This window comes from Oreochromis aureus, linkage group 16 (genome assembly GCF_013358895.1).
Source record: "Oreochromis aureus strain Israel breed Guangdong linkage group 16, ZZ_aureus, whole genome shotgun sequence".
Classification (NCBI taxonomy): Eukaryota; Metazoa; Chordata; class Actinopteri; order Cichliformes; family Cichlidae; genus Oreochromis; species Oreochromis aureus.
In genome coordinates this window covers 17,258,784-17,274,773 of record NC_052957.1, presented here as the reverse complement: position 1 = coordinate 17,274,773, position 15,990 = coordinate 17,258,784, and the positions used below count along the sequence as shown (strand labels likewise).

General features: G+C 38.4%; 1 protein-coding gene across 2 annotated transcripts in view; it reads left to right on the top strand.

Annotated features, from left to right (window-relative positions):
• Positions 1-2,452: 2,452 nt before the first annotated feature.
• prkra (protein kinase, interferon-inducible double stranded RNA dependent activator) overlaps positions 2,453-15,990 on the top strand; it is a 30,765-nt gene continuing 17,227 nt past the window's right edge. The window contains exons 1-7 of one of the 2 annotated variants that reach the window (XM_039600430.1): positions 2,453-2,677; positions 4,298-4,473; positions 4,971-5,052; positions 6,622-6,703; positions 6,807-6,924; positions 7,007-7,101; positions 7,199-7,361. In XM_039600430.1, the coding sequence (XP_039456364.1) occupies positions 2,640-2,677; positions 4,298-4,473; positions 4,971-5,052; positions 6,622-6,703; positions 6,807-6,924; positions 7,007-7,101; positions 7,199-7,361 (754 nt within the window). In that variant the 5' untranslated portion in view covers positions 2,453-2,639. The remainder of the gene's footprint in view (positions 2,678-4,297; positions 4,474-4,970; positions 5,053-6,621; positions 6,704-6,806; positions 6,925-7,006; positions 7,102-7,198; positions 7,362-15,990) is intronic. The other variant, XM_031743328.2, reaches the window with a different exon arrangement.

The window sequence follows — 15,990 nt, the reverse complement described above, 5'->3', positions numbered from 1 at the left end:
ACACTACAGCGGGAGACACTGAACCATATACTGAAAGTGCCACAAACATGAGAACATTCTTACTTAGCATTCATTAATTTCCTTTGTTGAGCTGAGCAGCTTACATGCTGAAAGTGATAGATGTTTAGGTCTGACAGAGACGTGACCAGGGAACACACTGAGAAAGCTGCTATGTGACTGCATGATTTTTATTTTTTTATATTATTTTTTGGGGGTAAAAGGATGAGTCAAAACTTTGGTGGCTGAATTACAACAAAATATAACAAAGTCTGCCCCTCCAAAAATAAATTCTCAGGGAACAGCAGAAAGGAGGAGCACAAAGACAAACAAGGCAAAACAAAGTATGACACAAACCGAAGAATGACTTTCGTACTAGTCATGGCTGTGGGTTTTAGTAGGTTTGATTCGACTTTCCTGTTGTTATCGACCATATCTGAGCTGCAGAAACCCAGCACTTGAACCTCTGTCTCCACCTTCAGGTCAACTCCATACAAGTTCCCTGAACTGCTTTGATTTGCTTGTGTCCGACTGACAGACACCCAGACCAGTCTCCCTGCCCTGCACTGCCTTTAGGGTGTTAGGTGTGTATTATATGAGTTTATGGTAAAATTAAATGTAACTATGAATTTGCATAACTTTTCAGCCTACACTGGAGCTCTTTCTGGATGGACAGAGTGTTTGAATGACAGCAATTTAAGCAAGCTGTAGACTATAACTGAAATAGTGTGTCCTCTGCTCATTGATGATCAAATGATCAGCCAGTTTAAAGTACTGCAGGGTAAAAGTTATAAAAAGGACTTAAAATACAAAAGCAAATGGGTTTAATCTGGTTACGAACTACTTACCAACCCCCTGACATTAAAAAAGCTGCCTGCTTTAGTAAGTCAGCACGAAGTACATCCATAATATCTATACAGGCAAGCTGGTGAGTTGAGGTCAGGATCGAATGAAATTCAACCATAACTAACAGTATGACCTGACCAACTTTGGCTTCTAGAGGCAATTTCATGTGTTTCAGTGGTGAATCAAAATGCGCCCTAATTTCCAACCCTTGTCCCTCGTTGGTGTTTCACATCCACAACGCACATCAAGATTTACAGCATTCAGTTATACAAAACCACAATACACTATGCATATAAAACTACATTAAATACATATATGAGAAAAATATGGTCTAAGAAATATACACCAATGAATATTATTTCCAAAATTATGAATAATTGTGAAATTAGCCTTTGTTCTGATTGTCCAAATGTGGCATTTTACACTAAACAAATGTAACAAATATCAGTCTAACATAATTAGGAAAACAGTAGACAGTCATATATCAGTCTAACACAACCTTAAGCTTAAAGCTCAGTTGTCTTAAAGCTTTGGGCGTTGGTTTGTTTCCTTACTTCGGGCTCTTTCATGAGATTTCTCTTGGTTTAAATATAATAACTTAATTTCTCTATGACCATCCTTTTGTAGAACCACTTGATTGGTTAGGGCCGTTGCTTTGCACAGCCCGCTTTCAGTTGAGATTCAGTTCAGACAAATTTCCCGACATTTTCCTTTAGAATTCGGAGGCGTAGCATGTAATTCATTGCTCTTTCAGTGATGATGGCTGTCCTGGCCCGTATGCAGCAAAACAGACCCCAAACAATGACAGCATCACCACCATGTTTCAAGAATGGGATGAGGTTGTCTGGAATGCATTTCCTTATCCTTCTCCACCCAAAGCACTTGTTATTTACCCCAGTAAATTTAATTTAAGGATTCATCTACTAAACACTGTACAAACAGCCTTCTGGAGTACCCACATGGAAAGCAGGATTGTTCTTTTGAACTGGCTTTTTTCTTGCCGAACAACATCAACGAACAATAAAATAAACATCAAATGAAAAACTAAAAGAAAAAACCAGCAACTGGAAAATTACAGTGCTACCATTGCAACTGCATTAGATTTAATTGCATCATACTCTTACTATGGGGACAGACCATAACCATCTCTACTCTATAGCCAGCAGAAAATGTTATCATTTACATTCACAATCTATGATACCTAGTTTCCTGTTGTTTTGATTTATATTGCTGTTTAAACAAGCCTTGCTGTTCTTTGTGTTCTTTTTGTCAATGCCAGCTATTATTATTATTATCATTATTATTATTATTATTATTATCATTATTATAGTAGTAACACTAGTAGTAGTAGTAGTAGTAGTAGTAGAAATAGTAACTGTAAATGTTTAAAGATAAGCTAATATAACTTTTATTTTTTATTTTTTTTATTTTATTTTTTTTTACAATTTAATCTTTTGAATTTTTTTATTAAAAAATAATCTAAAACATGTTTTTACGGGGACACTGTCGCGTCCAGTTGAATAGGCACGACTCACCGGTAGGTGGCAGTAAACGCTTTAGCTCACACATTCTGACCTGCGTTTGACCCGCGTTGATCCGGATGTTGATATAATGTTAAACTGGCGATTTCCCCGGCGAAAGTACAGTGAGGAGTTGCTAGCGTTGACAGGCCACTTAATGTTCATCACAGAATCATTGCTAGATGTCCAGAAAAATATCTCATCGTCGTGTTTAAAAGTTGTTTTGGCCGGAACAGAGTCTGTAGTCAGACCTGTGAGGAACCGTGAGCTGCGAACATGTCTCAATCACCAGCAGTGAAAAGCGAGGATGCGAGGTCAGTGTTTTATTGATAGTAGGCATGTGATTAGAGGTAACGGTGCACAATCAACCAAACCGCTTACATGTCTAGTTTATGTCAAATAATAATGTAGTTAAATTAAAGTGCATATTATGGTATATTAGCTAGAAGCTACAGTTGAAGTCGTGCCAAGTATTTGGTCTTAAGTTGTATTTACGTGTTGTTTCCTTCACTAATCTTTTAAATTAAATAGCGGTAAATAATAAAAAAAATGTCTGCAGTGATTCGCCACAGCTATCCGCTCTGTATGAAAAGGAGACATCATCATCAGAGAGAAAGAGGTGGTAGCCAAATACCCTAGAGCTGTAATCAATGGGAGAATTCAGTCATAACAAAGATGGCGGTAGAAGTATAACTTTCAGGGTTAAAAACGTGGAGTGATGATGATGAATGGTACCTTTTGCCTTCAGTGCTCCCTCATTCAACAAGGTGGTGAATGAGATTGTTGCTCCATGCTGACATGACAGCATCACACAGTCAGTTGCTGCACATCCGTGATGTGAATCTCCATAGGCCCAATACCTTCCTTACAGTCTACAAACAAAGACACTGACGCTCACAGTTTTAAATGTATATAGTCTGCAAAGCTGCTTTGTTAATTTATGTGGCACATAGGAAAACCTCTGCTGTAAATAGTGTGTACAAGCAGAGAAAAAGAGACCTTTTAATTTTTAGCAATGCGTGCCAGAATCATCATCTTCTTCTTTCAGCTGCTCCCTTAAAGGGTCTCCACAGCTCATCTCCTGCCTCCTGCCACAGCAACCATCTGTATGTCCTCTTTCACTACATCTATGAGTCTTCTCCGATTGAGCTTGACTGATATAGGATGCCAATATTTGGTGATTTTAAAAAAGTCAACAACAATATACTGGACAGCATATTTGGGTTTTTTTTCTTTCAGACTCAAGACATGAACAGATTTCTAACATTTGTTAAGTGTTGGTATTTATTTGTTATTTATTGTTCTTACTAAGATTATATGACAATTCACTTTTAATAGAAAGTTTTTTTGCTGCATCAAGTCGTGGATTACTTGTTTTTGCTCTTCAAGACTGCTTGGTTCCGCTGTTTGTTGTATTTGGGGTTTTTGTGTTGCCAACACAACAAAGTGAAGGTGAAAGTTGCAAAACTATGTAACATCAACACTCATACTATAGTTGAAAGATGTTTCTACTGTCTGTTCTTTACTCTTTTATTTATTTATTAAAATGTTCATTTATTAGCTGTTTGTAAAAGCCAATAAATGGCTATTTTATGATACACTGTATCAGCACTGCAAATACCTAATACCGGCTGATATATCAGTCGGGCTCTAATATGGAAAATGAAGTGGCATGTCACAGGAATTACAATAGAGTGTAGTCTGAGACATAATAGATGCAATTAAAACTTTAATAGACTCACTAGACTGCATTACTCTGAAAGGAACTGCTCCATTTACTTTACCATCCTCACTTTTTTCTTACATTTTATAAGCAGTTTAAGTGCACAATCAGTCATCCTGTTGTCATTTGTTATTCTGTCATTCAAATTTAACGAGTGAGTTATTACAGTCATAGCTCATAATTTGTGTGTCCTTGTGTTGACTACGTGCAGCTTGGATACAAACGAATCACAGAAAAGCAACTCGGGGAAGACGCCGATACAGATCCTGCATGAATACGGCACGAAAAGCGGAAACCTCCCTGTGTACGTGATGGAGAGGGCTGAAGGAGAGGCTCACCAGCCCAGCTTTGTCTTCAGCGTGACAGTCGGTGACGTGAGCGGCATAGGTAGGCTACGCTGTCACCCCTGCTGTGTTGATAGCTGGCTGTCACCGAATGAGGGCTTTTATTTGAGTTGAAAATTGCACCGTGGTAATTCAGAGAGAGTACCTCAGGCTGCAACATGTTCTTTGTCACTTTGTTGAATTTCTCTTCTGTTGCTGAAGAAAAGTGTTTAAATTTACCCTCTGTATCCCTTGTCTTTTAACAAAGATATCACACTTCAGGCATAGAAAAGTGCAGGTCCAGAGAAAAAGGGTGAGAAGCAGTTGGAATGCTCTTCATGTTGAGGTGATGAGAAATGACTTAGTGTCTGTATTTAACATCTTTCACCAAGCCTATGCTTTAGGGAAAAAAGGCTTTAAAGTTTAAGTCCTTGTGTTCTTCCCACTAGCCTCTCACACTTTACATTTGATTTAGGGTACTGTGGCTTTCAGTTAGGTTTATTATTATTGCTGTTTTGATATTGTATAACACAGGCAACTGATTGGTCTTTTTTTTTTCAGGTCAAGGTCCGAGTAAAAAGGCTGCTAAACACCAGGCTGCAGAGGCTGCTCTAAAAGCTATGAACATAGACGCTGGAGTCATGTAAGTAGAGCTTAATCATTTAAATTACTGGTTGGAAATAAAAGTTGTACTCCTCAGAGGTTCACAAATAATGAATATTTGCCTCTTTGAACAGCAAGCGGACTTTGTGCTGCCAAATACAGTTGGCAACAGCAAAGCTCTGATAATTTATGTTCATTTTCTGGGTAAGTCGTCAAGGCTATAATTAGATTAATGAGCAATGAAAAAAAATTAATTGCATCCCAAATTAGTTTCAGTTAAAACCGTGCCAGTGTTGTGGAACTTTAACAACTCAATCTGTCTGCATTTTGAATCATTTTGGACATTTTATAGACTTTACACTGGCTGTTATAGCATAAAACACAAATGTTTAAGATTTTGACAGGAATCTTTTACTATTTTCATTTGTTTAAACACTGAAGTCAAAACAGTAATTGGAATTATAGAAATAATGCTGATTATCTTGTTATAGTGGCATCTGTTAAAGGACTGGTAATAGAGTGTTGTGGAAAAGCCATGACTATGCACTCCTTGTGTATAGATTACTATCAAGGAGTCAGACTTTCCTGAATTTTTTAAGATGGTTTTAAGCAGTAGTTCCTCAGTCTTTCTGAAGGTCATTCAGAGTTATTTGTCTTTTTAAACATTGGCTGCTCTTTCACTCAGTTCAGTCCTTGTATGTCATCACTTTCAGAAGATTCTTGTTTTTTTAAGCCACCTAACACTGACCTATGAATCATTCAAGCAATAAAAAGCTACATAACTCAAAAAATGAACCAGTTTTGTGGCTACACTTAACAGATAACATAGGAAAGGACCAATTTTGGGTGATTCCAAAATCCTGTTAGCTAAAAACTTCGAGTATCTCAGACTGGTGTGCAGTGTGTTCTTATAAAATTTGAGGAAACTTAAGGCGGAACCCCCCCCCCCTCCCAAACATATGAACAATATTTGCTTTAAATTTTCATCACTATGTATAGAGAAGGCCATGACAGAGGCATGGTGAGTGTCTACAGCCATCAGAAAAATACAGTGGGGACTCTGTCATGGCTTGGAGCTGCATTTCAGCCAGTGGTGTTGGGGATCTTGTCAACCATCAGATTTTGATCCACCCAGCAGTACCATCTGGATGGGCATTGTATTGGCAACCACTTTATTTTTCAGCAATTACAATAATACATCTGGCAGCAACACCCAAAGAAGAGCTCTGAATATCTGTCAGAAATCTTTTACTATTCCTGAAGAGAACTTATAGAAATGACAAGAAAGCTTGACAAGAGTTTAGGCTGTGCTGAAGAAAGATGCGTTAAAGGTGATCATACCAAATATTGACTGTCAAGCTTCTTAGAATTATATGAACTCTATTATTGCCATGTACGTTTTGTATGTCAATGCCTGGTTGTACATTTGTTGTACCAATTTACCATTTTCCTAGAAAAATGAGGGTTAACTCAAGACTTTTAGCACGGCTCTGTATTTATGCTGCAGGAGGGAAGTCAGCCTGAGAAATCTTAGATTAAATCTTGTGCTTGTAACTTGTACTGCCTACTAAACACTATGACACTCATGTGATTTCTCTTTAATTCCAAGCAGGAATGTTCCTGGGAAGTCTGACAGTAATGGTGTGGCAGCAGAGACAAACAATCATCCTAACTCTGTGGGGTTACTTCAGGTGTGCCAGTCATGGCTGTGTTTATACAAGAACATTTCTTCCATATGTATGAAATGAACTGTGTTTCCCTCATGATCTTTTCTTATTTGTTCTTTCACATTAGGAGTTAGCATTACAAAGAGGATGGCATCTTCCTGAATACACAGTTTTAACAGAGGCTGGTCCACCACATAAGAGAGAGTTCACCGTTATTTGTCAATTGGAGTCCTTGTCAGAGAAGGGTGCGATTATTTTTCACGTGCAAAGAAAGATTTCTAAAGTTTTGCTCATTTGTCCTAACTTTCTATCTTGTTTTCGCGACAGGTGTAGGAAATTCAAAAAAAGCTGCAAAAAAAGCGGCTGCAGAGAAAATTGTGGCAAAGCTTCAGAGTCTATCAGGCTGTTCTGAAATCACATGGGTATGTCTGATCTTTCTTGGCTCATTTGTGTGACGTCTACAGGCAACTTCAACATTTCAGACAATTTCTTTTGTGTTGTGATGTTTTTACTTTTCAGGGTCCTAAACCAAGTGTGCGATTTGAAAACCTAAGGAACTCGACGGCAGAGAAGATATCTTTACTGAGGAGAAACCCGCTGAGCATTCCCAACACAGACTACATTCAGATGATGTTGGACCTTTCCACAGAACAAGGCTTTGAGGTCACATACTTTGATATTGGTAAGAAAACTGCATTTGTATTTTTCTGTTAGTGATACTGGTGCCTTCCATTCAGATTATGTGGTTCCCAGCTTCCCTCACTCACATCAGATTCAAAGAAAAACTCCCGTCGCCCTGATTGTAGACAGCATTTCATGTCTTGATTAAAGCCTCAACTTTCATCTCTTTTTGAAATAATAAAACTGGGTAATCTATGCAGTTGTGCTTTCCCAAATGAGGCCATGTACCGCTCCAGTGGTTTATGCTGAGAAATCTTCAGAGTAGTGGGGCATTTGTGAGGGTGTTAGAAAAAACAGCAACAAAAAACCCCAGATGTGAGGTTGGTGAAATACGTTACATTACACCTGGGATCGGATCAGATGCCTTTTGTCTTCACAATTGCCATAATTCGTCATGGCATACATCCAACAGGGTGCTTCAAACATTCATCTAAGATTTTGGTCAATACTGGCGTGACAGCATCACACAGTTGCTGCAGATTTGTTGGCTGCACACCCATGATGTGAATTTCCTGTTCCACCACAGTCAAAAACACTCTATTTAATTCAGATCTGGTGCCTGTGAAGTTCATCTGAGTACAGTCACCCCGTTGTCATGCTCAAGAAACCAGTTTGAGATGGTTGGAGCTTTGTCCTGCTTCATGTACTGCCCTATTATATTTATGCAGTGGCAGATCACAACAATAGTCAACTCAAGGCAGTTTATATTGAAATGGAAAAAACAACATTCCCTTCTAAGCAAACACTTGGTGACGGCAGAGAGAGAGAAAACCTTTCTTATGCCAACTATTCACAGTTAGTGTGAGACAGAAGAAAAGAGTGAAACAGAAAGAGCATAGGTGACTGAACAGTGAGGCTGGTGTCAATAAGACTTGAATTATCTGCTCTTCCCAGAGTTCGTACGGGTGCTTGAAATCTGTTGTCTTTTCAAGGTTTGAAAAGTGCTTAAACATGCTTGAAGCCGTATTTCATTCACTACAAATAACTATCTGACTGAATAGTTTTCTTATCAGATAGAGAAATAAAACGAGTTGCAAAGTGTAAAAGCAAAATTCTCCGCCTGGGCTGCCATGCACCTCTGCATGTCAGTCTGCTTCAATGTGTGACCCCGCCCCTCCCCCGAACAGTCGGGGATGAGTGCTGACGTTGCTGTTTTAACGAGTGTTTGATAGAAAACGACAATGGCGGACTTTGGACTCTTGAGTCACATGACAGGTAAGTCCTCAGGGGCGTAAATTCCAGGGGGGTTATGGGGGGTTATGACCCCCCCCCAATAATCAGACCCAACCAATATAACCCCCCCCCAATAAAATTATGAATTATCTTGCATAAATAGGCTTTTGATTTTCTTTACTCACTTCAGTTATTACCAGCAAAATAGTTGCATGTTTAATCATCTGGGAATTTGCCCAGATTTATTTATTTATTTAGACAGAGATCTTGACCCCACCAATGTTCAGCACAAAGTTATGTGAGTCCTAGTAAATAATTTTCGAATATGTGTACATAACACGTGCTAATTTTTAAAAGTATTATTATTATTTTGCTAGCTATCAAACGTGCTGGAGAAATGATTGAAATGCACTGAGTGTGATGCAGTACGGCAGCGCTAGTATAGTAGTTAGTTATGGCATGGAATATTGAATATTAGTGAATATTACTGCAGATGTTACTGTCAAAGTTACTGTGACTCAGACATAGAAAAATTAGATTTTTTATTTCCCTCACCTACTTTATTTTAAAGTATTTTACAGCATATAACACCTTTGAAAATATGCTTCGGTTCACATTTAACTCCAGAAAATCATAAATCAAAATATGGATATTACCTGTCCACAGATTCATGGTGATGTAACTGCTCTTTTAACTGTTTGGGGTCTTTGCTTTGTTTGGTGTTTGTAGAAATGGTTTACATGAGCTTTTAGCTGAGATTCAGAGGTTTCTGTGGACGCTACTGATGTCGCCACTTATATTTCTGACCTCGTGTTATAGCTGATTAAACGTGATCTCCTCCCTTTTGCCCCCATTTTTGATAGTGTTGGTGCAAATGATCAGGCATGACATTCTCATAATAAATCAGAGAAGATGCTGCAAATAATGATTTCTGCATTTGTGTGATTGAAATTAATTGAAAATGTGTGTGAAATGACACCATTTTAAAGATTTAGCCTAAATAATTTTGGCGTGAATGAGCCTAAACATGATGACCTGACTAGTGACACCGTATCACCTGTGACACACACGCACGCACGTATGACTTTGCCAGTTTCAGCTGAAACAATTTCAGTGTTTCAAAGCATGTTCCAGGTTTTTAGTTCACCATTCATGAGGTTTCAAGAAGAAAATAAAAGACAGATCTGAAAGTGTTTTGGAGAAATTCTGTAAAGATTAGATGACAAATACTCAAAGGATAAATTTAATTGGTTTATTATTTTGTTTGATAAGTTGAAAAAAAGTTAAACAAGCAAGTCAATAAAGAAACAAGGTAAAACGAGGTAACAACAAAGTTAAACAAGTAAATAATGAAACAAGTTAAAAACGAAGTAAGAGCAAAAAGTTAACAAGTAAATAATGAAACAAGTTAAAAACGAAGTAAGAGCAAAAAAGTTAACAAGTAAATAATGAAACAAGGTAAAATGAAGTAACAACAAAAAGTTAACAAGTAAATAAAGAAACAAGGTAGGAGGAGAAAACCCCAACAATCCCCTCTGAGCAAGCACTAGGCGACAGTGGGGAGGAAAAAAACTGCTTTAACGGGCAGAAACCTCCGGCAGAACCAGGCTCAGGAGGGGCAGTCAACTGCCGGGACTGGTTGGGGGCTGAACAGAGGTGGAGCAAGATGAGGCTACATCAGTTGAAGAAGCAGTAGCGTCCCTCCTCTGGAACAAGCGGAAGAATTTTTTCTTCTTTTCATGGACTTTTCCACAGCGCCTTTTTCTCCAGGATGAGGGTTCTCAGCTCATCGATTGTTTCTGCGTTTTGCTTCTCAAGGTTCCTGCATCTTTGCTCCACCTGTTCTAATGTTGCTTGTTTTTCTTCAAGCTTGTCTTTGAGGTCTTTGGATGTTGCCTCCTGTGTTATCTTTGCCTTGTGCAGGTCTGCATTTCTCAGTTGATCTTCTTTGTGCATGTCTTCTAGCTGCTCATTTCTTTTCTGGATGTCTTGGGCGTACACTGCAGGTCTTCATGCATTTTGTCTTGTTTTTGCTTTTGCGCCTGCATTTCTGTGTTTTCCGCTTCAAGTTGTTGAATTCCAACAATATCCCTTAATGAGCTCTGAGTTGTTTTTCGCCATTTGTTCGATCCTTTTCTGCATCTGTGAGCATCGTTTTTCCAGTGTTTCCTTTTCTCCTCCAGCTCACTTGTTTTGACCTTCAATTCATTACAGAATTCTTGCATTTTTGAGTTTTACTCTCAAAGTCCTTGATGATGCACTTTTCTTCTGTCAGTCTTTCTTGCTGTTGCTCTTTCTCTTGAAGGAGGTCTTTATTTTGGCGCAGTGTTTGATCCAACTTTACTTTCACCATTCTGTAATTTTCCTGCATGCATTGGAGTTCACGCTGCATGTCTTTATGCTTTGTGTCCTGGTCTTCCTTCTGTTGGAAGATTTCTTTATTTTTTTCTTCAGCTTCATCAAGCTTTTGTTGGAGCAGCTGATTCCTTTGGTCCATGTATTGGAGATCCCACTCCATCTTATCAATCGTCGCTTTCTTGTCTTGAAACTGCTCAGACATTTCTTTAAGTTCAGCGCTCTTCTGCTTGTTTTCTTTGATCAAGAATACAATCTGCTCTCTGGCTTGACCAAACTTGATCCCCCAGCCCTCATTAATAATGTTGATGTCGGGCTGGCGCTGTAGTGTTTCTTCCAGGTGTTTATTTTGTGCTTCCATTTGTAAGCACTTCTTCTCCAGGTGAAGCTTTTCTTTTCAATTTGTTGAATTTTGTTCTGGAGATGGTTGTTTTCATTCCTACTCTCCTGTAATGCCCTTTGGATGGAACAGAGGCCATTTGGAGAAGTTGGCCGGCCATGTGTGGAAGTAGAGGCGGCGTAATCTTTTTGTCTTGGTTGCCGTAATCTTGGATACATGTTGGCGTTTGTATACAATGACTCTGAGAAGGTTTCCAAATGTTTCTGTAGTGAACGTTTGAAGGCTGCAAACACAAAGGCTGCGAAGAAACAACTGAAACAATTGCTGTTTCTCACCCCTATTTAAGGAAAATCTTCAAAGGATTAAAGACCCTTAAGGTGTCCTTGTGACATCATCACTCCTAAGCCAATCAGATTGTCACATGGAATGTGGAATGGGGATGTATTTTTTTAAACCATTTTCAAATTTAACTTAATATTTCTTAAGTGACCTGTTTAGTTGATTAAGAAATTTATTGCCACAAACGTCCCTAATGTTAAATAAGAGATAACAGAAAAAAAAGACAGTTTTTTCCTATGTAATAATTTTTTTATAATTATCCTATTTTTTATAAAAGGGAACATTAATTAAACAATATGTATTTAATTAAAAAGCTCTCTGTTCATCTAAAGGGTATAACAAAAAGGGTGAGCTTTCTGCTCGCAAATGAAATGCCCAAAATAAATGTTTTTCTCTGCAATAACAAACTGTGTAAACAGTCTTTGTATCAAAATAAAGCGAGCGCTTGTGAGATGTCATTAGAGATGTAAATATTACTGCAGATGTTACTGTCAAAGTTACTGTGACTCAGACATAGAAAAATTAGATTTTTTATTTCCCTCACCTACTTTATTTTAAAGTATTTTATAGCATATAACACCTTTGAAAATATGCTTTGGTTCACATTTAACTCCAGAAAATTATAAATCAAAATATGGATATTACCTGTCCACAGATTCATGGTGATGTAACTGCTCTTTTAACTGTTTGGGGTCTTTGCTTTGTTTGGTGTTTGTAGAAATGGTTTACATGAGCTTTTAGCTGAGATTCAGAGGTTTCTGTGGACGCTACTCATGTCGCCACTTATATTTCTGACCTCGTGTTATAGCTGATTAAACGTGATCTCCTCCCTTTTGCCCCCATTTTTGATAGTGTTGGTGCAAATGATCAGGCATGACATTCTCATAATAAATCAGAGAAGATGCTGCAAATAATGATTTCTGCATTTGTGTGATTGAAATTAATTGAAAATGTGTGTGAAATGACACCATTTTAAAGATTTAGCCTAAATAATTTTGGCGTGAATGAGCCTAAACATGATGACCAATGTTCCCTCTAAGCTGCGCACGTGCGCAATTGCGCACTGCTGGCACGGTCTCTGCGCACAGAAAATCTGCGTTGCGCACAAAAAAAATTAACCTGAATTGAAATTAAAATTAAAACTTTAACAATTCTGTTTTGCAGTGTTAGTCAGTAAGTGACTGGCTGCTCCTGTATGGGATTAGAACGATGCCACCTTATCCTATAGTCCAGCCAATAATACGATTCACATTCGTATATACGCAGCCAATCAACGTCGTTGACAGGCTATGACAGCGTCCTTATGTGCCGACACCGGTGTTTTAGCTAGCAAAGCGGCGTGGCTGATGTGCAGTGAAGCCACATTAATGACAATGTGTACAACCATTGGAGATGTGAGCAGGACAGACGGAACAATTGACGGAAAAAGTGTGGACTTTATACCAATTTTTAAATTGTGTTGATAGGCCACGTAAAACCAGAGTTATGATAAAAATATATGCAATGTTTGGTTTTCTTCCTGAATACTGTCGTTATTTATATTTACTGCGGGAAGAAACGGTAAAAACGGCGTTTTATAAGGAAAACGCTCGAAAGCACTCTCCGCCTGTGAGCAAAAACAAAACCAAAAAACCCCCCGCCCTTTCCTATTGGTCGAAAAAAGTACCGTGTCAACAAATCAAAAAATGATATGGCAACGTGGCATCTAGTTGTTAAGAAACGGGGGGAAGTTTTAGGAGTGACGGCGGTGCTTTGATATGTGAGAGATTTGAGACGTTTAGCGCAAATCTTGTGTAGTTAGTGTGTAGTTAGTGTGTAGTGTAGTCAGTAGTTTTGTTGGTGTGTCAGAACAATGAGGCGGCTGCTGAATGTTACAGGTGTTACAGGAGTGATACATCTCCTGTTGTCAGGCCTGCAGGTATCAGGCTGTTGTTCTCCTTTATCTCATAGTGGACAGAAATTAGTTTTTGAGTCGCACAAATAATTTGTGTGGCATCAGATTTGATGCAGAACAGCTGATTGTTCTGTAAATAGTTTGAAATGTTTATTTAAAAACGCCTTGGCTGCATTTAAAAAAAAAAATAGCTGCAAAAAACTTTGTTTGCCAAACTGAGTTACTTTTTTGAAGTAGTAACTATATAATTAATTGCCCAGCATTGGTCATTATATACTGTATTTGGCAGACAGAGAGTTACAGGACTCTCTCCCAGACCACAGACTCATAATACAAGTCAGAGCTTTATGAAAAAAGAAAGAAAGTTGTGTTTTCAAAATTGGAGTTAAAGTTATTTTTACTTCCAATAGTGTTAACATACTACACAGGTCATGAACAAGATTTTTAAATTTTCATTGTAAGTGGGCTAAAGCAGTTAATTGAAAGTAGTCTAACATAAATGTAAATGCTGTAATTTGATTATTTTAATAAACCATGTAACTTGGATGGATTAGATGCTGGCGTGACCACAGTGCACACGTCTGATGTCGCTCACAGTGGTCCAAGGGATCGCTCAGGAGTTTGTGTGTTCGCTCAGACACATGAAAAATTAGAGGGAACATTGATGATGACCTGACTAGTGACACCGTATCACCTGTGACACACACGCACGCGCACGTATGACTTTGCCAGTTTCAGCTGAAACAATTTCAGTGTTTCAAAGCATGTTCCAGGGTTTTAGTTCACCATTCATGAGGTTTCAAGAAGAAAATAAAAGACAGATCTGAAAGTGTTTTGGAGAAATTCTGTAAAGATTAGATGACAAATACTCAAAGGATAAATTTAATTGGTTTATTATTTTGTTCGATAAGTTGAAAAAAAAGTTAAACAAGCAAGTCAATAAAGAAACAAGGTAAAACGAGGTAACAACAAAGTTAAACAAGTAAATAATGAAACAAGTTAAAACGAAGTAAGAGCAAAAAAGTTAACAAGTAAATAATGAAACAAGTTAAAAGCGAAGTAAGAGCAAAAAGTTAACAAGTAAATAATGAAACAAGTTAAAAGCGAAGTAAGAGCAAAAAGTTAACAAGTAAATAATGAAACAAGGTAAAATGAAGTAACAACAAAAAAGTTAACAAGTAAATAAAGAAACAAGGTAGAGGAGAGAAAACCCCAACAATCCCCTCTGAGCAAGCACTAGGCGACAGTGGGGAGGAAAAACTGCCTTTAACGGGCAGAAACCTCCGCAGAACCAGGCTCAGGAGGGGCAGTCAACTGCCGGGACTGGTTGGGGGTGAACAGAGGTGGAGCAAGATGAGGCTACATCAGTTGAAGAAGCAGTAGCGTCCCTCCTCTGGAACAAGCGGAAGAATTTTTTCTTCTTTTTCATGGACTTTTCCACAGCGCCTTTTTCTCCAGGATGAGGGTTCTCAGCTCATCGATTGTTTCTGCGTTTTGCTTCTCAAGGTTCCTGCATCTTTGCTCCACCTGTTCTAATGTTGCTTGTTTTTTTCAAGCTTGTCTTTGAGGTCTTTGGATGTTGCCTCCTGTGTTATCTTTGCCTTGTGCAGGTCTGCATTTCTCAGTTGATCTTCTTTGTGCATGTCTTCTAGCTGCTCATTTCTTTTCTGGATGTCTTGGGCGTACACTGCAGGTCTTCATGCATTTTGTCTTGTTTTTGCTTTTGCGCCTGCATTTCTGTGTTTTCCGCTTCAAGTTGTTGAATTCCAACAATATCCCTTAATGAGCTCTGAGTTGTTTTTCGCCATTTGTTCGATCCTTTTCTGCATCTGTGAGCATCGTTTTTCCAGTGTTTCCTTTTCTCCCTCCAGCTCACTTGTTTTGACCTTCAATTCATTACAGAATTCTTGCATTTTTTGAGTTTTACTCTCAAAGTCCTTGATGATGCACTTTTCTTCTGTCAGTCTTTCTTGCTGTTGCTCTTTCTCTTGAAGGAGGTCTTTATTTTGGCGCAGTGTTTGATCCAACTTTACTTTCACCATTCTGTAATTTTCCTGCATGCATTGGAGTTCACGCTGCATGTCTTTATGCTTTGTGTCCTGGTCTTCCTTCTGTTGGAAGATTTCTTTATTTTTTCTTCAGCTTCATCAAGCTTTCTTTGGAGCAGCTGATTCCTTTGGTCCATGTATTGGAGATCCCACTCCATCTTATCAATCGTCGCTTTCTTGTCTTGAAACTGCTCAGACATTTCTTTAAGTTCAGCGCTCTTCTGCTTGTTTTCTTTGATCAAGAATACAATCTGCTCTCTGGCTTGACCAAACTTGATCCCCAGCCCTCATTAATAATGTTGATGTCGGGCTGGCGCTGTAGTGTTTCTTCCAGGTGTTTATTTTGTGCTTCCATTTGTAAGCACTTCTTCTCCAGGTGAAGCTTTTCTTTTTCAATTTGTTGAATTTTGTTCTGGAGATGGTTGTTTTCATTCCTACTCTCCTGTAATGCCCTTTGGATGGAACAGAGGCCATTTGGAGA